This window comes from Mya arenaria, chromosome 15, assembly GCF_026914265.1.
Source record: "Mya arenaria isolate MELC-2E11 chromosome 15, ASM2691426v1".
Taxonomy (NCBI): Eukaryota; Metazoa; Mollusca; class Bivalvia; order Myida; family Myidae; genus Mya; species Mya arenaria.
This window is the reverse complement of record NC_069136.1, coordinates 18,035,715-18,057,041: the sequence shown is the minus strand read 5'-3', so window position 1 is coordinate 18,057,041 and position 21,327 is coordinate 18,035,715. Positions and strand designations below refer to the sequence as shown.

Below are 21,327 nucleotides of genomic sequence, written 5' to 3'. Positions count from 1 at the left end.
TCTTTTATATAGATTGCCATCTTAGTTTGTCTTTTACTTAACATTGCTCGTTTAAACATATTTAAATTTGGCCATGATATATTTCCTAGATATTTTAAGCGTAAGAGTCTAAATTTACTATAGCATAATACAAAATGGTATTCATTTTCTATAACATTAGCGTTACAGCATTTGCAAAGTCTGTTTTCTCTTGCAATACCGGTATATCTACAGACTTCAATTTCTAACTTGTGAGCAGACAACCTCATGGAAGAAAAATGTTTGCTTAAATTATCATTTTCAATTCTATCAAGATATTCTTCGTATTCAAAATTTGTTTTCAATGAGCAATTTGTTTCTAATTTAGTCATGGTATTTATCGGTCCGCGCCAATCTTTGATAAACTGGTCACGGAGTCTAGCTCTTAACAAAGGAAAGTATTCGGCATTTACATCAAAATTATTAGTAAGAAAATTTAATCCTAAATGGTTTATAATAGATTTCATCTTAGTCGCTCAGCAAGGGCCATTAATATAATTACACTGATCGAGATACATATAAATCATTGGAGAGTCACCAATTTTCATAATCTTTAACCAGAATTTGATTGCCCTTTCCTTGCAAATGATAGATAATGGTAGTTCTCCAAATTCACCGTATACAGCATAGTTAGGAGTCTGTTTTTTGACACAAAGTAAATGTTTTAAAATCGAATTAGCAGTTTATCAACTTATTTAAAATTATAAACTCCCCAGACTTCTGACCCGTATACAAGAATAGGCACAATCATAGTAATGAACAACGATAACTTGGTCTTAACATCTAATTTGACTCAATCGAACAACATCAGGAGACTATTATATGCCCTAAGGGCTGGATCAAGTAACATCTTAACAGCACTAGACATATTGCCTGAATACATAAAATTAATACCTAAGTACGTAAAAATATCAACAACTTCAATAATCTCATTATTTATAAAGATCTCAATATTCCTATATTGCTTCCTTTTTTCAAATATACAAACTTTTGTTTTGTTAATATTAATTTTCAAACCTCATTTGATAGAGTAATAAAAATAGAGTAATCTGAGCTTGGAGACTAGCTGCATCAGTAGTAAAAAGCACAATATCATCAGCAAATAGTATCATATACATAGATAGCAATTCAAGGTCTGTAGTACAGAGTGAGTTGAAATCAATATCTTCATATATATCATTTATAAATAATATAAATAAAAGGGGAGATAATGGCTCCCCCTGTTTCAAACCGACTGTAACATCGACCATTTGAGAATAGCTCAAATATTGTCTTTGAAGTCCACGACTTTGAAACGCGATTAAGCGATAAAGACTGTAGCGTGAGTGGTTGTTTTGCGTTTTCATGTGATGCTACCAAGATGATTAAATTATAAGTGTGCATATATTATGCATAACGGGCAAAACTCATTTTTTTTGCCAAAAGATGAGCGGTACCCTTTAATGTCAAAGACTTATCTTACATCTGAAATTGTCATTTCTGGCGTTATTATTAAAGATAAAAACAAATTGTGTACCCTTTTCCTAGTAGGACAGGTTTGCTTATGTCATAATGATATTGCAATTAACTATCAGTTTAGGTATCCGATCCATAATTGGTGAATGGTCGATACGTATTTGTATCATTTGGTAACATTTTTTGAGTGAGGGTTTAAGTAAACTATTGAACAAATTGGTTTACAAACAAATATCGCAGTACTGACTGAACGTATTAGATCACTTGGCAATACAGTGGTCTTCTTCAAAACTAATTTATTTTCAAGCAGCATTACGTCCAATAAGAGTAACCAGACAATTAGAGACCATGTGACAATATAATAAGGTGTTCACTGTTGGGTGGAAGACCTTAATAAACAAGTTGAAAAACATGGTTTAGATTCAGATGAGATATATCCTTAATATCGTTATATCGTTATAAGGCAATAATACAGTATTGAGGTAGAATACCCTTACAATTAGTAAAATAACTGTTTAGCCAAGATCAATTAACAGCCATAGTCTTGTCATTATGCAGTTTATAACCACTATTGAAATGTCCAGAACTTGACTTATGAAAAAATATCATTGAACTTCAATAGTTAAACATACAATAAATAAAGCAAAATAAAGAAACGTATATTTATCCAACAAATATACAATGTTAACGTTACAGATATGCTTTTCTTTTAAAGAATGCTTCTTGTTTACATGTAATTCGAGTTGTACTTTGTTTCATAAAAACAGCTGCATTGCTATCTCACTTCACTTAACTTTCATAATTAAAGAATCTGAATCTTACCACAGAAAAGCTTTTCTGAATAAGCATATTCTGTATACGTAGTCAAACCGAAAGCTTTATGTTTATGTTTTTCCTTTAAAACATTCCTTAAACACGCACTCTTATTCCAAAATAAGATTGATCACGATTGAATTATTTTAATATACCAAAAAGAATGAATAAATGTTCTAGACAGGTTAATTCTAACTTATAAAACAATATTAGATCACATTAAATCTTTTAGCTCTCACCAATCATTTAATATTTTTGCGATATTAGCTATTGAATACACGGCTGCAATCTTGTTATCAGTATTTAAAATTTTCCATAAATGCATTATTTAGTCAGTAGTTAAGGTTTATAACTCAAAATATATGTTTGTTATACATGTGTATGTATTGATTTTGAATAAGAGTGTCACTTAAATGTAGGGTGATAACTTTGTTCTAAAACGCAATGCAAGGATGGAACGCTTTGTGTACATAGTGTCAATGTAGACATAAACATTAAAGAACCGGTTAAATTCCTTTGTTGAAAAACAAGATATTTCAACAACTGAATCAAATATACCTTTAGAACACTATGCATGACATGTGAAAAATAACAATTCTAGAGGGTGTTTATAAGGTTTATTTGTATTTTAATATTTTATACAGTAATCTGTCTAATGAAAAAAATCAATCTCGAGACGCATCCAACTATTGAATGCAAAGCTAATATCATATACACCTGTTATTCATGCTGAGTTTAAAAAGAAATTATCTTTAAAATCGGTATCTTGTAGGAAACCATAAAATTGTAGGCATTCAAATTAAGTTTAATATCTCACCTTCACAAATGACATTCATTACAAGGAAAAATTCCACAGATTCCAACATTAAATAAGCTCAGGTGTAATATGCTAAAGTATACAATTATTTAATATATACATTATTGATTTCATGAGATTGGTTCAAGTACCCGTGGTACTTCAGTATTCAGGTGGATTAGTTTGGCGGGACACGAGTAACATGATTTCCTTGTGTTTTTGTTGGTTATAGGGGGAAAACTATTCTGTTTTCGTCACTCGAGGTTTTGTATTTGGTGACATTAGAAGGTATTTTACGATGTCTGAAAGTGAAGATATAAATTTGAAAAGTTCTTTGGTTAAAGAATTGTAGGGGTATTTTGACAAGAAATTTGAACAGCTGAAAGGGACTGTGGAATCAGAAACGGAATGGGCGGTTGAGTCGGCTAGAAAAAAGGTGAGAGTTGAACATTCTGTCTCACTTAAAAGACCTGGCAACAAAAAACAATATGAATTTAACTGGGAAGTTCTCGATTTAGTTGACTCTTGTGATAAAGCTATTAATTTGAGAGAAGCTGACAGAGCTCATCAGTTCATAAAGGAAATAAAGTCTAAAATTGAGAATCGAAACAAAATTATTAGAATTGCCGATAACTCCGCTGCCGGGTGGAACACTATTGCCGAATATCAGTTGTATGATGTTGCTAGTGATTCTGATGATGATAAGAGGATTCGAAAGGCTGAAGAGAAAGCTCTCGTCAAAATGGAACAATATAGAAAGCAGTCGGCTTCCTTTGTTAATAATGGCCCTGCTGGGCAGCCTTCTTCTTTTCGAAGCTTTCGGGGAGGTCGAGGATCCCTGGCTGAAGAACGTTTCGTTCAGTGTGGAACAGTCATCTGTTTCAAATGCGGCTCAGAGGGACATTTTGCCAGCGGTTGTGCCGCAGACCTGCAAGGAACCACCAACTCCCTGGGTGTCGGGCGTGGCCGAGGAGTTACCAGACCGGTGGCTACAGCAACCGCCTCTCAACAGACGCAGCAGTTCTTCCCAGCCAATGGCGGACAGTGATTATGATAAGTATTGGTTATTATCAAATGAAAACGGTTTCACACCGACTGATCTGCAGACTCTTTTTTCTGAAAATTTTGAAAACTCGGTTGATATTTCACAACATTCTGTTAAAGGAAGACTAAAGAATTGTTTTATATTTTGGAAAGATATTTTAAAGGCTGATAATGAAATATTGGCTATTATAGAAAATGGATACGTCTTACCTTTTATTATTAAACCACCAAGTTTTATAATGAAAAACAATCAATCAGCGTTACGAAATAATGAGTTTGTTACTTCAGCAATTCTTGATTTGATTGGGAAAAAAATGTGTTTTCGAAGTTCCTTTTATTCCACATAATGTTAATCCTCTTTCGGTTGCAGTTAATTCTTCGGGTAAAAAGAGATTAGTTTTGGATCAAAGTGTTGTGAACACTTTCTTGAAAGACGAAAGAGTAAAATTTGAAGATCACAAAATAGCAAAAGAGTACGCTGTTCCGGGGGGGGGGGGGGGGTTCATGTTTAAATTTGACTTAACTAGCGGTTATTATCATATTTCAATCAAACCAAATCATCACACGTTTTGGGGGTTTTCTTGGAGGTTTGGGTCTGAAACCAAATATTTTGTTTACTCAGTTTTAGCTTTTGGTATCAAGTCAGCCCCGCGTACATTCACAAAATGTCTTCGTCCTTTAGTAAAATATTGGAGGAAAAACGGTCTAAAAATAGTTGTGTTTTTAGATGATGGTTGGGGAATTAACACTGATTTTGAGAAAACTTTAACAGACTCAAACTTCGTTTTAAAAACACTGAATGATGCCGGTTTCATTGTGAATTTAGAAAAATCTATTTTTAACCCCACACAAAGTTTAGAATGGTTAGGATTTCTTTGAGATCTAAAGAATGGGTGTCTAAAGATCCCTATTAGGCGTATTGAAAATACAATTCAATGTCTGGAATACGTTTTGAGCAACGTCACTGTGGTATCAGCTCGAAAGCTAGCTCAGTTATCGGGTAAGATAATTTCCATGTCTCCAGTTTTAGGAAACGTTTGTTTATTGCAAACGAAGCCAATTTTCAAACAAATTGAATCAAGGAATAGTTGGGATGCCAAAATGGACTTTTCTTCTTGTATTACTTTTTTAAATATTTGGAAAGATGTTTTGAAGAAACCTTTTTCAAAGTGCATGTTTCAAGATTTTTTGCCGGAAGTATTTGTGTTTTCTGACGCCTCAGCTGTTGCCGGCGCCGCCTTTATAGAGCACGAGGGTTCTGTGTCCCATAAAACTTGGTCGGAATTTGAAAAAGCTCAAAGTTCAACCTATAGAGAATTGTTGGCTATAAGGTTTCCCCTTGCCAGTTTTCTTGACAAATTAGCAGGTAAAACTGTTCAGTGGCATACAGACAGTCAAAATTGTGTGAGTATCGTTGAAAAGGGTAGCACTGTCAGTTCCCTTCACGAAATAGCGTGTGATATATTTTCAATGTGTGCTTCTAAAGGTGTTTCATTGAAAGTTGTATGGATACATAGATCACTAAATTCATTGGCCGATGAGTTAAGTAGAATTTTTGATTACGATGATTACGGGATTTGTCAGGACTTTTGTAATTATCTCAATACTTTGTATGGCCGCATGATATAGACAGATTTGCTAATGATTACAATCATAAGTTGCCAAGATATAATTCATTGTTTTGGACCCCTTTCACAGAGGCAGTTGATGCTTTTACTGTTTTGGGGGGAAAAGACAACAATTTGTTGGTACCTCCAGTTTATTTAATACCAAAAGTGGCATATTGTAAAGGTGTGGGGACCTTAGTTGCACCCTATTGGCCTTCGAGTCCCTTTTTTCCTATGTTGATAGGTGAGAATGCTTCATTTAAGAAATATATTTATGAAGTTTTGGTGTTTAGAAGAGACAATATATATGTTCAAGGTAGAAATACTTCTACAATATTTGATACAGAAAGATTTACAAGTGATGTTTTTCTAATAAGATTGGATTGTGATGTGTAATACGTACTCATGGAATGTGTAATCCTAATGTATGATATATTGTTAAAGCCAACTGATTATAATTGATAATATCATATAATAGTTGTTTTATTTGTAATAAGATTTATTTTTTGTATACGGGTTGTATTTTCGAATCTGTTAGATGGCAGGAAACAGCCAGCATTTGTCAGACTGTCTCAAACAACCCAGAGGAGCTGTTCACAGAAGTTAAAGATGTTATTTCATCTGGGAGAGAACATTCTACTGTTCGTAACTATTCTTTAGTGTTTAACAAATTTAGAGCATGGTGTGAAAAATTAAATTTCAAAAAGTTTACCAGCTTTACCTGTATCGGTGCCATTATATTTAGTGACCGTTATTCAGGAAGATAAAGTGAGTAAATCAAAACTGAATTCTATATTTTATGGTATCAATTGGGCTCATGTTGTTGCCAATGAAAACAATCCTTGTGATGATTCTTGGTTAAAGCTCTGTCTTTCCGGTTGCATAAGGAAAGAAGTGGTAAAACCGGTTAATAAAAAGGAGCCTATAACAAGTAAAATTTTAAAAAGATTGATTTTAAAATACTCTTAAGTTTCTGAGAACAGTTCGCTGGGAGACTTAAGAGATATTACTATTTTCGTGCTTGCATTTGCAGGATTTTTTAGGATTAATGAAGTTCTTTCTTTAAGACGTTCTAATATAGTATTTTTGGACACACATTGTGAAATTTGTATTGAAAAGTCCAAGACTGACGGAAATAACGTTGTTATAGGTAAACCTATACTGAATTTTGTCCAGTTCAATTGTTAAGTACTTATTTGTTAAAATCTGGCATAGCCAGTGATTCATCAGAATATGTTTTTAGAGCTGTGCAAATTGGTAGAAAAACTAATACTGATAAATTGAGAAGTCTGGATAAACCAATTAGTTACACAACTGTACATGATTCCTTTAAGACAAAATTAGTTGAATTAGGTTTAGATGCCAGTCAGTTTGGTTTACATTCTTTTCGTTCTGGTGGTGTCACAGCTTGTGCTGAAAAGAAACTATCCGAAAGACTATTACAAAAACATGGACGGTGGAAATGTGCGTCTTCCAAAGACATTTATATAAAAGAAACCTTAAAAGAAAGGTTGTCAGTGACACTGAATTTAGATTTATGATATGTTTATTTGTCATTTACATATATTCATTAAAGGTTTAATGAAGAGAGATATTAAGAAATAACTTTATTATTTGTTTTTCCTTTGGAATGTAGAATAAAAAGTTAATTTAAAATAATTATATTTATCTGGAAAGCCAGGGCTAGCTGCCCTTTTGTGATACTTGGCTTGGATAGCCAGGGCTAGCTGCCCTTTTGTGATATTTGGCTTGGATAGCCAGGGCTAGCTGCCCTTTTGTGATAGTTGGCTTGGATAACCAGGGCTTGCTGCCCTTTTGTGATATTTGGCTTGGATAGCCAGGGCTAGCTGCCCTTTTGTGATAGTTGGCTTGGATAGCCAGGGCTAGCTGTCCTTTTGTGATAGTTGGCTTGGATAGCCAGGGCTAGCTGTCCTTTTGTGATAATTGGCTTGGATAGCCAGGGCTAGCTGCCCTTTTGTGATATTTGGCTTGGATAGCCAGGGATAGCTGCCCTTTTGTGATAATTTGCTTGGATAACCAGGGCTTGCTGCCCTTTTGTGATATTTGGCTTGGATAGCCAGGGCTAGCTGCCCTTTTGTGATATTTGGCTTGGATAGCCAGGGCTAGCTGCCCTTTTGTGATAGTTGGCTGGGATAGCAAGGGCTAGGTTAAGGCCGTTAGATGATATCTACCTGATATAGCTAGAGTTTGAGACCTTTTGTGATATTTAGCTTAGACAGCCAGGGTTGGGAGAACATTGTGATGTTAAGCATAGTAAGGCAAAAACGCTTTTTGTGAGCGTTAGCTTAGATAACTCTGGATAAAGGTTTGGATAGTCAGAGCTAAAGCCCCATTTGTGGTATCTTGCTTCGGGTTAGAGTCTCTTTTGTGATATGTGATGTAAATAGTTAGTTAGACGCCCATTTCAGATATTTAGCTTTGATAGCTAGGGATAAAGACACTTTGTGATATAAAGTTTATATTATTAGGGATAGAGACCGTTTGTTATACTTAGCTTAGATGGTAAGTTATAGAGACAATTTAGTGATATCTAGGATAGATAGTTTAAAGGTATGGATACACGTTTCTCGTGTTATATAGGTTGAAGACTGTCTTGAGGATTTCGATTTGGTACGGACGATTTTAAAGGTAGTATTTGTTTTTATTTCTAAATGCTATACATATCCATTTATTTTTAACATCAATTATAAGAAAATATAATACAATAATCGATTAAATAGTACCCTCTTTGTTTGTCTCGACATGTTCACCAAATACATTGCCAATTTCTAAACTGTTTGTGTTGTTGTATTTTGAGATTAGTGAATAATTAGTTTACTCACGTATTGAGTGAGTAAATACAATTATTTACGTTTCGAAAAATATATACATTATTGATTTCATGAGATTGGTTCAAGTACCCGTGGTACTTCAGTATTCAGGTGGATTAGTTTGGCGGGACACGAGTAACATGATTTCCTTGTGTTTTTGTTGGTTATATGGGGAAAACTATTCTGTTTTCGTCACTCGAGGTTTTGTATTTGGTGACATTAGAAGGTATTTTACGATGTCTGAAAGTGAAGATATAAATTTGATCATATTTCCCGCCCATCCCATCCCTATTTTCAGGTTGAATTTGCTGTATCATGTGTTCTATTAATATGTATATTTATTTCATTTACAGAGTTCCACTGTGAGTGTCTTACATAAGTTAGTAACTTATTTGTTACGTTTATGATTTGAGATTCACCGTATATTAATTTCGTTCCAGTTGCTTCATGGCGTTTTCCAAGATTCCGTTCAAAGTTATTGCTGACTCTAAAGGTTAAGATCCAGATGTGCTTAGACGCTATTACCAATCTTCCAGCATACTGTCTTTTCCAGTGTACATGTTCACAAAATACATTGCCAATTCCTAAACTGTTTGTGTTGTTGTATTTTTAGATTAGTGAATAATTAGTTTACTCACGTATTGAGTGAGTAAACACAGTTTTCAATTTAAGCAAACTTTTATCGTTTATACTAGTCCAAACATTAAGTTGTCCCGACCTTAATTGGAGATACACCGGCGGTTGACAGTGTTTGCGCATGAACTTCAGATAAGAGAAAATTGCTGATAACAAACATCTCGCTTGAACGGCAATATCTTAAAGGCCCATGCTTGGTTTTGATAAGTTCATTTGTTTATATATAAAATAGGAAAATATAAATTAAAAAAGGGTTAAATAAGGCATCGTGAACAATTCTCATTATCCAACACCTATAGCAAAAAATGCTGACAAAAGTGATAAATAATTGGTGTTTGTCTGTATCTTCCAACAACTACAACCATTTTAGAAACATTGACAATACACACGAAACTCTTGTCAAATTTCGTTAAAATGTTGACAACTGTGTTTATGTCTTACATCAAACTGTAACAGAGTTGCAATGGGGTAATGGACATGGTTAGGCATAAGTTACAAAGTTCGAATCCTGCTGCCGGCGGATTTCTTTTTTAAACTTCTCACTTAGTTTTATATCAGCATATGGTTGTTCAGACCTTTCACCGTGGTGTTTTTTTCATATTGTTTTTTTTTATTCTGAATACAGAAACAAATGATGATTATACGATTGTGTCGAATCAAACCATTTTTATTGTAAGTGCATACTCACATGTTTTGAGCATTACTTAAATGAATTCTGTTATTTCTTTAATCGAGAGACGGTCTTCAATGAATGATATTAACCTCCTCGAATCATATGCGTAATACGGAGGACTGTATATTAACGAGGAAGATCGAATCTATTAGTCATACTGTCATATCGTTCATATATCTTAGTTTAATGGCACTTTACGACTTCACTTATATATCATTGTTGAAGTTTAACACGAACGAGGTAGTAGTAGTAGTAGTAGTAGTAGTAGTAGTAGTAGTAGTAGTAGTAGTAGTAGTAGTAGTAGTAGTTGTAGTAGTTGTAGTAGTAGTAGTAGTAGTAGTAGTAGTAGTAGTAGCAGCAGCAGCAGCAGCAGCAGCAGCAGCAGTAGTAGCAGCAGTTGTAGCAGTTGTAGTAGTAGAAGTAGTTATATCAGCAGCAGCAGTAGCAGGATTTTGTTTGCTAAAACATATATTTTGAACTTAAATAGACTTTAATTTAAAATACGAGCAAAATCTATTAAAATTTAAAATGCTCGGCTAGAGTTTTATGGGACCGGAGCGATCATAGTATGTGCACTATGTGGTTTAATTTGAAGCTCATCTTAATCACATATGCATGCAACAATAATACAATGAAATAGTACAAGGCCAGACTTTCGAAATGAAATTATCAAACAGAGAGCCCTCTGCAGCAGTATTACTCAAACCAAAGCTACCATAAATCATTTCTTCGGTCATAACTACTATTTTGTCCTTCGGAAAATGCTGAGAAGTGTCAAAGTACATAAAGAAGACACAAATATGTGCCAGTCAAATTATACATCTCTCTTGTTCTGACTATGAACAGATTGAATTACTACATATATAATTGACTCCCTTTGAAGGAAAAAAATCGCTTTTCCGGAAATATGTCTTTTATTGAATTTGACTCTTCTACGAATGTTGCAAATGACATTGCAGTTAAAAGGTTAAAATGTTTCGAACGTATAAATTATTCATTCCTATATTGATAATGATTATCTGAATCCTAAAGTCCTAAATTATGTTTTCGTGGTTTCTGTTTCTATGCGATATTCTGCTTTATGTGGAGAGATCAGGTTAGCCAGTACTTATGAGCTTGCGCTTTCTTGTGTAAAAGAGTTGTTTTGAATGCTGCTGTGTGACATGTTAGGAAGTACTTAAATTAAACAATTAAACATATATTAGACAAATCTAAAAGCAGTTTATCATCTCACTAATTTGGCATTTGGCCTTTTAGTTTGAATATTTATTGAAGCGAGTTTAGCAGCAAACAACAAGGCCACTATAACTTCCAAGAAGGTAACTCTATAGTTGATCAAATAACGAATGCATAATGCAATAAAGCAAGATGTACGATTCAAGAAGCAAGATGTTAACTCAACATGCAAGACGACAAGTCGCAAGCAATTTTAGCCTCAATACGTTTTCATTGTGATGGAGGCAGTGGCTTTTTACTGTTTATACGTCTAATCTCTGTATACGAATGGAAAATTGTAATACACGGCCATGCTTTTTTTCGCTGGGATTGGGATTACAGGCAGTGCACATTTCGTCGAATGGCTATTTGACATATTGAGTACGTGAAATCCAACATCCAACGATTGACTTTGTTTTAATACAAACAAACGGGCGTCGTGGAAAGGAATTGGATCAATAATTAAAGGCTAAAGACAATAAATTTAACTGTAATATATTATTGTCCGAGATTAAGACTCAAACTAAAAATAGCATTTCATTATTGTGTAAAGTGCTTTTGGAAGAGCAGTTTTATATATATCATTATTGCAAAAGGATTAATTAACACCGTGACAGCTTTTGCCGGACACGATGACATCAACAATATTTAAACTCACTTTTCTGCTCATCAGTCTCAAAGTAAAGATATTATAAGAACTTATTTGGAAACAAATACAAGGATTTATGCGGGCTGTTTAACCCCATACTCATGTGTGTAAATATGTAAACATGTAACGTTAATTGGTGAAGCTGGCGTTCAGAGGCCGTGTCACTCAGACTTCGAGCACTTTCCTGAATTTTCGATTTGTTCTTTAATCCGTCCATAAAAATTGAAAACAAAAATACGTATACCCTTTATATTTATATCGTTTTCAGCGTGCACAAATACATACGTGAAGATTTGATTGATCATGATGAAAATCATAATACGCCATTGCATGATAAAGATAACTCATGATACACACAATGTAAAATGTAAAACCGTTCTCTCCATATTTATGGCTAGACGGGTTAGACTATTCATAACAGATATTAAAAGATCAGAATCATCAAATAAATTGGTATTAATGTCATGTGACGTCATCCTGAAGCAATAGCCATAGATTTTCGGATATGTTCGTCCTTCTCCGTTATATCTATCATGAACTTAGCGACGTCCTTCCGGCAACAGGTAAACCGCTTCCTCTCTGCAGACTTGATGCTCTGTCCTTCCATGCACAACACAGGTTTACCTTAAAACAGAAAATATTAATGAATGTGACGAACAATAAATAATTCGAGTGACATATATTTTGGTCTTATTAGAAAGTAGAATGGAGAAGGAATAAGTTAAACGTATGTTATATCTAAAATATACAGACACTCATATTTGTCTCTAAAATATTGAAAATTAAGTCATTTTACCTCCGATTTTAGTTGAAATTAAGAACAAAATACAAACTGCACTCACTTTATCAATTATGTTTTTCGGTTATTTATATTACATATTAGATATCAGTTATCAGCCATTCTCTTTCAAATGATACCCAAATTTATATGGGGTCATCCGGCATCAATGTAACATTATTTGTGATGTCGTAAGGGAACGTGTATAGTATCTTTACACATAGTAGGCAACCACGGTATTTTCGTACGTAACACTTTGTTCATACCGTGGGAAAATTGATTGACAAAATATCGTTTATAGGAATATATATGAGGCACGGGCTTCAACTCTTGTTACAATGAAACCGCCTGCTACAATTCAATACTATACAATAACCCTGTCAGTTGTCTCAGCAGACGAGTGGTCTAAACAGCTGTTTTTAAAATTGTAAGTGATCTGGTGGACGGGGTTCAATTCAAATCCGGTATTCGTCAAAATTATTCTATACGGGAAAACGTACTGCCTAATTATTTATTCGTGATTACGAGATGTTCATAGTCATATCGCAAACGGTCCACAACCAGGCATAGCTCAGTAGTGTATCGGGGATATCCGACGATTATTTTTAACCATACAAATCATACCAAACCGGGGATATAAGCCATTAAAGTTGGTGAGTACCATTGTGAAGCGGGTGCTGGACCGTAATGTACATGTGTATTTGACAATGGGGGGGGGGGGACACGTTAACGTATGAAAACCATGCTAAGCACTTTGATGAAACATAAAGCCTTCAAGTTCATTAAAAAATGGCTGCAATGTTATCGCAAGAGTTTAAGAGGCTGCGTATGGTCGGGCACTGAAAATTAAAGCCAGGTTAACAGAGAGTTTAAGCCAAGGGCCTTACAAATAGAACGTAAATTGTAGTGGTTATACATACCAGTGGGTTCGCTGTCTGTGAGCTGAGGCGGGCGGACAAGTGTGTAGCGGTTATACATACCAGTGGGTTCGCTGTCTGTGAGCTGAGGCGGGCGGACAAGTGTGTAGCGGTTATACATACCAGTGGGTTCGCTGTCTGTGAGCTGAGGCGGGCGGACAAGTGTGTAGTGGTTATACATTCCAGTGGGTTCGCTGTCTGTGAGCTGAGGCGGGCGGACAAGTGTGTAGTGGTTATACATACCAGTGGGTTCGCTGTATGTGAGCTGAGGCGGGCGGACAAGTGTGTAGTGGTTATACATACCAGTGTGTTCGCTGTTTGTGAGCTGAGGCGGGCGGAAAAGTGTGTAGTGGTTATACATACCAGTGGGTTCGCTGTCTGTGAGCTGAGGCGGGCGGACAAGTGTGTAGTGGTTATACATACCAGTGGGTTCGCTGTCTGTGAGCTGAGGCGGGCGGACAAGTGTGTAGTGGTTATACATGCCAGTGGGTTCGCTGTCTGTGAGCTGAGGCGGGCGGACAAGTGTGTAGTGGTTACACATGTCAGTAGGTTCGCTGTCTGTGAGCTGAGGCGGGCAGACAAGTGTGTAGCGGTTATACATACCAGTGGGTTCGCTGTCTGTGAGCTGAGGCGGGCGGACAAGTGTGTAGCGGTTATACATACCAGTGGGTTCGCTGTCTGTGAGCTGAGGCGGGCGGACAAGTGTGTAGCGGTTATACATACCAGTGGGTTCGCTGTCTGTGTGCTGAGGCGGGCGGGCAAGTGTGTAGCGGTTATACATACCAGTGGGTTCGCTGTCTGTGATCTGAGGCGGGCGGACAAGTGTGTAGTGGTTAATCATACCAGTGGTTTCGCTGTCTGTGAGCTGAGGCGGGCGGACAAGTAAATTGTAGTGGTTATACATACCAGTGGGTTCGCTGTCTGTGAGCTGAGGCGGGCGGACAAGTAAATTGTAGTGGTTATACATACCAGTGGGTTCGCTGTCTGTGAGCTGAGGCGGGCGGACAAGTGTGTAGCGGATATCCAGGCAATCCGTCTCAAGAAAGTCTTCCATTTCAGCTTTGTTATGTAAACTCTGGCCGAGAAGTAGGGGCTTTAGGACCCAGTTGACAATGAAAGGGTCGGCTGAATTGTCTATAAATAATGTGATGAAACAAACTACTGCTGTACTTGAAATCGATTGCCAAAATGAAGTATACTGCTAATATTTGCACATAAAAATGGACAATAAACGATGTCCCAATCATCCTGTAATAACCGTTTTGATTATTAAGGATTCATGAATATGTCTTTTTATATACCAAAACTATAGTGGGCCTTACGTCACGAATTATTGAAGATAAAATCAAAGTCTTATATAAACAAAATATTCGTAAACAAATATGTGTACGCACACTTGGTGTACCATGACGACATGAAGACGAGACGGGTGACCTTGACCTCTCTCATGGCGTCCACCATTGGCCGGATCAAGTCGGTGAAGAAAGTGACCTTCCGCATGCTGTAACAGATAATAAAAACAAAATCAATATAATATAAATAATTTCTAAAAATATTCTTCTACATCTTATATTTGTATTTTTGTATTTTCTCTAAAATAAATGTGCGGGTGTTTGTTAATTATTCCTAACAGAAATATAGCGAAGTTTGCTTAAAGGGACTAGACACAAGACGGTCTCGAAATTGGCAAATACAGTACATCATCGAAACAAGCAAAATATTATCAATGCGGCCGTTAAAATATCATTTTTCATGATTAAAAGAATGAACGCAACAATCATAAACAACGCTTAACTGTCAATAAGCATTTTAACAGAGATAACCTCAAAAGTTTTCATCGATCAATTTCATCACATATGATCTGCTGGGCTTTGTTTCTGTGTGGGATTTACGTGTCAGACAACCCCATTTAATTTCAGAGTGATAAAATGCTCAAAAACTGCGAAAGATACGTGTCGTAAGCGAAATCCCCTTCCATCGAAGGTTATCCCATTAATGTCATATCGGAAATGTTCGAGCGGTAGCAAAGGATGTGTAAAGGCAGTGTTCTAAATTTTAGACAAATATGTTTGATCAAAATGGATATATCAAAATTAAAAAGTGCTCACTCTCTTTTGAAACTGGGATGGGTTTATACTAATTTATTGTAGCTCGTTTGTAGAGACAACTGATGCGAATTACTCTCGAATCCTTATCCTGGGCAGAAACCAGTTCATGTCCTTTCTGAGAAAGGGTCGAACCCACAACCTCTTGGTGGGAGATGGACACCTCTCTCATTACCAACTGTGTTGTAACTAATACTAATAGTTTAAGAGTGTTTACCTGCATACTATAACTTTGGATTCAATTAGATAATATTGCAATGCATTTTTTCAAAACAAAACCCACACTTTGAGTTGCCACTAAAGTAAAAAACAACCATTTTGTGTCGGTCAGCAATTATACTTGTACCCCCTACATCTTGATAATGTACTGTATAAAATGGATGTCACCTTTCAAAACAAAACACACATTTTGAAATGCCACTAAAGTAAGTAAAGAACAACCGTTTTGAATCGGTCAGCAATTATACATCTTACAGCTTGATTACGTAGTGTATAAAATTCATGTTACATTATGTCACAGGCAAAGACAAGTATGCGGTCAGTCCGGAGATCGAACCCATCCTGCAAGTCAGACGCTCTACCAACTGAGCTAACCGGATTACTCACTTACTCACTGACCCGTGCGATTAAGTTTTGCGACATTATTCCCCGCAAACTGGAAATTCGTCGAATTTCAAGTAACCAGTGCTAAGGAATGTATAATTAAACACTGATAGCGCTTGATGCTGCCAAAACAGTTTTGTATTGGAGCCCCGTAAGGCGACAACTACCACAGGCCAAAAAAGTATGCAGCCAATCCGGGGATTAAAACCGAGGTCTGCTTGCAAGTCAGACACTCTGTCAATTCAGCAAACCAGACCGGAAGAGTCACATACTTCCTGGCCAGTGAGATTCGGTACCGTGACCATTATACAACCTTAAGAAGCTTGGTCCACATCCTAGACAGGACAAAACTGCATCGCGGCCCTTGAAATGGGGAACCATCGAGCTGGAGTCGAAAATGTCCGCTGCTACAACCTATCGGAAAAAATATGCCCGTGCGTTTTTTTTGTTTTTGTTTTTTTTTGGTATTTACTTCCTTTACAGCAATTAAGACTTATCAAAATGAGATTATCTGAAAGCGAATCGTCAATCTCGTTTTGTTTAAATGATATCTCCATTAAGCGAGCATAATAAACCCTGAAACTTCTCGCTATGTTAAAAAGTATTTTACATATCAAATACTTACAGACTGTTCGACTTTTTGTTTGAAAACAACAACAGCAACAACAACAACAACAATAACAACAACAACAACTAGGTAACCACAACCAGATATCGTGTTTGTCAAAGTTTCTGACCGAGCTTCTGGTGGTCCCATGACACCTATAACCGTTCACTTCGTCAATCTAGACGTCACCCTTACCTGAAGGTTATCGTGTTTGTCCGTCAGTTTGTCTGGATTTCTGACCACCGCGGTGACCTCGTGGCCTCTCGCCAGCGCCTCCCTCACAACGAGTATCCCTGTGCGGCCCGTGGCTCCTAGCACCGCAAGTCTCATCACGGGTAGTTACGTTTCACCTTACGTTACTCTTAACGTTACGTTTCCTCGCGTTTTTGAGTATCGATGGTATTGTGCACTACGTCGACATACAAGAAAGAACGAGTATTGTTGGAGATAGCTCTTGATATTAGACCGACACGCTTTTACGTTCCAACCAAAGTGGTATATCAATGTAGAATTTATGTAGTTCCTGTTTAATTCCTTTGGCACTGTGAATAAGGATCAATGCATATTTCAAATATCCTTCCGTACATTATGATAATACTTTCAGTTCAAACATCTCTTTGTTCATGTATAAGGTTTGATATGTAAACCGGGTCAATAAAGATAACAGAGCAAATACTTTCATATCTGCGTACACTGTGCGACTTTTTAAACGAAGTGTGCTAATATTTGCAAATGATTTAATTTGTAGTTTGATTAAGTGATTAAGTTACTTCTCGCGGATCCAGGGGGTGGGGGCGCATCGCCCTCACCCCCTTTAAATCGTTCAAGTTAACTTTTTTTGTCAATATCGGAGGGGAATGGTAAAAAATACGCTAAATTTCCACCATTTCGGACTTGAAATTGTTACAATATTATGGGGTGGGAGGTAGTTACGCCACCCCGACCCCCTGCCAACATTTCAAATAATTTAAATTTCGGTTCTAAAAGAGGGGCACATGTCAAAAGGTGCCGCCCCTAAGGTACGCTCCCTCTAACGTCAATTACTAAAGCCTCCCCTGGCTACAGCTCCTGCACCAGCACTCGAGTTATTTAAATTATACACAAGGAGTGCGAGGTACGAATATTGTATAATTTCAATCAAGGGAGTTAGTTTTTTTCGGTACCATATTGTCAAGCATATGTTGCGTGCAATTAGTGCAACAAATAGCGCGCGTATATTGAAATAACTTGTTCATTTAAACGCATCCTACTCTTTGCAAGGTATCTTACTCCGCCTAATGATTATCATTCTGATATGAGAATAAATGTATAGATGAAAACGAAGAAAACACTCTCAAATATGATACTAATCGGAATTCAAGAAAACACCAAATGCGGATCGCGATATGTGCTATGGAGAGAGGCATACTTTAAAGCTTTAAGCCCTGTGTATATAAAAATAAAATTGAGTTTAAAGCGTTTGTGAAGAAGAAGAAGATGATGATGATGATGATGATGATGATGATGATGATAATGATGATGATGATGATGATGATGATGATGATGATGATGATGATGATGATGATGATGATGATGATGATGATGATGACGACGATGATTAGCATGATGATGATAATTATGATGATGATGATGATGATGATCATCATCATCATCATCATCATCATGATCTTGATCATAACCGTGTTCCTGATGATCATGAAAATGTTGATGATGATCATGATCATCATAATCATGATAATCATGACGATGATGACGACGTAACGTGCGATATTTAGAGCCTATCACATAGAGCTGATGTACCTCACCAAAGCAAACCGGATCATACAATGAACAACGACGAGAAAATCAGCGGCACTCTTTCGTGAAAAGCACTTGAGAAATCGCAATTGGCCGTAGCAATACCGACGTAGTACCGGCTAGTTATTTCATTATGATACCGATGTCCTACCAATGTTATAGCCAATCTGCTACCGATTACCACTTATTCGTCACTTGTAATACCGAGGCCCCGCATTTGTTCTACCGATGTACAACCGTTGACCGGAGCTTAAGCGGAGTGATACCGGAGTACTGCCGTTGTAGTACCGTTGCTTGCTCCGGAAGCGCATCGGCCGAAAGTTTTGACCATTTTCAAAAAAATATACTTACGCCTGCCGTTGCTTATTTTTTAGGCTATGTTCTGCCGCTGTTCTGACCATGTTCCGACGATGTACTACCGTTCTTATCGATTTGATACCGTTGAGCTGCCGTTGTAGTACCGATCCCCGAAAATCGCCAAAATTGTGCTACGGTTTAGCTCCGTTGAGCCAAATCTGCTGGGTGTGAGAGCCCCTGAGGCCGTGACTATGAACAGTCTCAATTTCAAGTCTAGACTCAGACTCAGAAAAGCACATTCAATTAGATTGAATCATTATTATTCCATTTGTTTTACAAATATAGATGTGAGTAATTGTACAATATTTGAATACAGTTATAAAATTATGCAAATTCCATCATTATAACTAAACTAGAAATAAGATAAAAATGAAATGAATATTTGCAGTTTTGAACTTGAGTCAGAACACAGACTTGAGACTGTTTATAATCATGGCCCCTGAAGTAACATTTTTTGTTAATTAACTTCACTTACGTATTTAAATTTGTTTATTCTTTTTAATTTGAGGGATATTATATAACACATTTGCGGAATAAGAATTATTGTTTAGTGTATAAAACATTTACGAAGCCTGTTTTAACCCGCTATTGTTTTCTTTATTTGTAAAAATAAACAAAATTATTAAAATAGCAAAAAAGAATGTTAAATTAAATAAATTAGTTTTTAAATATTGCTTAAGGAAAGAGACCAATTGGTTATGTATTCTTCAGTCAATTGGGCAATTCGCACGCTAACTAACACTGATTCATATATTGTTTGACGACCTCCAACACCACATATAGGAAGAAAGGTCCAATTGTGTTATTCACTTTAAAAAGGTTAGAAAAAGTTACCTCACCATTAAAAAAGATTACTGGGTATGTCTACCAGGTAGAATTCATTCCTTCTGCGTGATCGGCTAGTCGGTGTTATCACGTGATATTACCGAGGTAGGTGAATAGCTCAATTATGTCACCGATTAGAATAAGCCTTTGTAGCGCAGTGAGTAAGACGCTAGAGTACAATTTTGGCGACGCGGATTCGAGCCCGGTCTCCGACAAAAATTTTTTTTACATTTTGGTACTTTTTTTTACAATTATGATATCAAAGCGTAACACATTCTATTAGATAATTGTCCTGAGATTCGTTACAGAAAAAAAAACTTTTTTTGGTGCCAATCTGTGACACAGTCCCTTTAAAACCACAGATGAAAAGTCGCAAATGGTCGGAGATGGAATTACCATTCTTTGATTCACTGTCATGTATCAACAAAGGCGAAATATCACATGCAACATTGAGTAGTCATTTCCGAATGGGTCTAATTTGTTCTTTACATGTCCAACAAGTTATACCCTAATTAACCGAACTAAGAATAAGAATATGTTCGCCTAACATGTGCAGTATACTTGTAGTCAAGCTAGAAATGAAGGCGAAAACACCTTGAACGGAACTACCGCGTGACTTTAATGCACTCACATGTTCAAATTTCAAGTGTAATAAAATCAATCAAACCATAATGAGCTCAACAAGAGCAAGTTTATTTATATTAATGTCAAAAGGAGTATGCACTATCAAAAAAGGTTATTCTCTAACGAAAACTATCTAAATGAAAACATAAACAATCAAAATAAGAATGTAGAAGTCAGTTCACAAATTGTTATCTCCTGGCCCTGTGTGTTAAAGTATAGATGTTACCATATAGTCTTGTCGACTTGTGTTATGCCAACAAGGCGAGTTATGTTACGACACATTGTAAACATAATTGAGACATGCTTACTTATAAACTGAACAGACCAACTGTTTTTTTCGACATAACAAGGTTAAAACACTATGTCGACATGACAAAAATAATGACGTCAAAACGTGTCGCATTTGTCGACTAATATTTAGACAACACAATTTTCTAATAAAAAAGGGAACAAGTCCACTTCTTTCAATCAATTTGTCGTTATATACCTCGTCAAGTCGACTTTACACAATTTGGCATGATTACATGATGAAACTATTTGTAAATGTGACACGCTTCCATACGAATGCACTATTGCCGGTGTATTGTTTACGCTGTGTCTGATTTCTGTTGAGATGTATTCGAACGTTCCGACAACTCTTTCTTTCCGCCAACGTGTAACGAATGCGAAACAATGGTAACCATACGTTTGGCTACTTTTCTAAGTCCTGCTTCGACACGCAATCCCTTAACTACAGTATGTAGTTCCGGGTTTGTTTCTCTCATTTTACTGTTTGAAATGTCTTTAACTGGAGCTTTCATTTGTCCACACAATTCGCTTTTCGATGTCTCGTTATCATCGTCAGACTGAATGCGTTTGTCTGTTGTGTCACTGCTTTGTCTATGTTCGCTGATTATCACCTTGGTTTCCATTAGTGTAAGGTAACCTTCTATTTCGTTTTCTATACCACTGGATTTAAACTCATTAGTGTTGACTTC

General features: G+C 36.4%; 1 protein-coding gene across 2 annotated transcripts in view; it reads right to left on the bottom strand.

Annotated features, from left to right (window-relative positions):
* Positions 1–11,995: 11,995 nt before the first annotated feature.
* The window catches only part of LOC128220810 (flavin reductase (NADPH)-like), an 18,835-nt gene continuing 9,503 nt past the window's right edge, over positions 11,996–21,327 (bottom strand). The window contains exons 2-6 of one of the 2 annotated variants that reach the window (XM_052929373.1): positions 16,943–17,289; positions 16,454–16,554; positions 14,827–14,933; positions 14,402–14,566; positions 11,996–12,361 (exon numbers count right to left, since the gene is read on the bottom strand). In XM_052929373.1, the coding sequence (XP_052785333.1) occupies positions 12,210–12,361; positions 14,402–14,566; positions 14,827–14,933; positions 16,454–16,554; positions 16,943–17,077 (660 nt within the window). In that variant the 5' untranslated portion in view covers positions 17,078–17,289 and the 3' untranslated portion in view covers positions 11,996–12,209. Of the gene's footprint in view, positions 12,362–14,401; positions 14,567–14,826; positions 14,934–16,453; positions 16,555–16,942; positions 17,335–21,327 lie in introns of those variants that run through there. The other variant, XM_052929372.1, reaches the window with a different exon arrangement.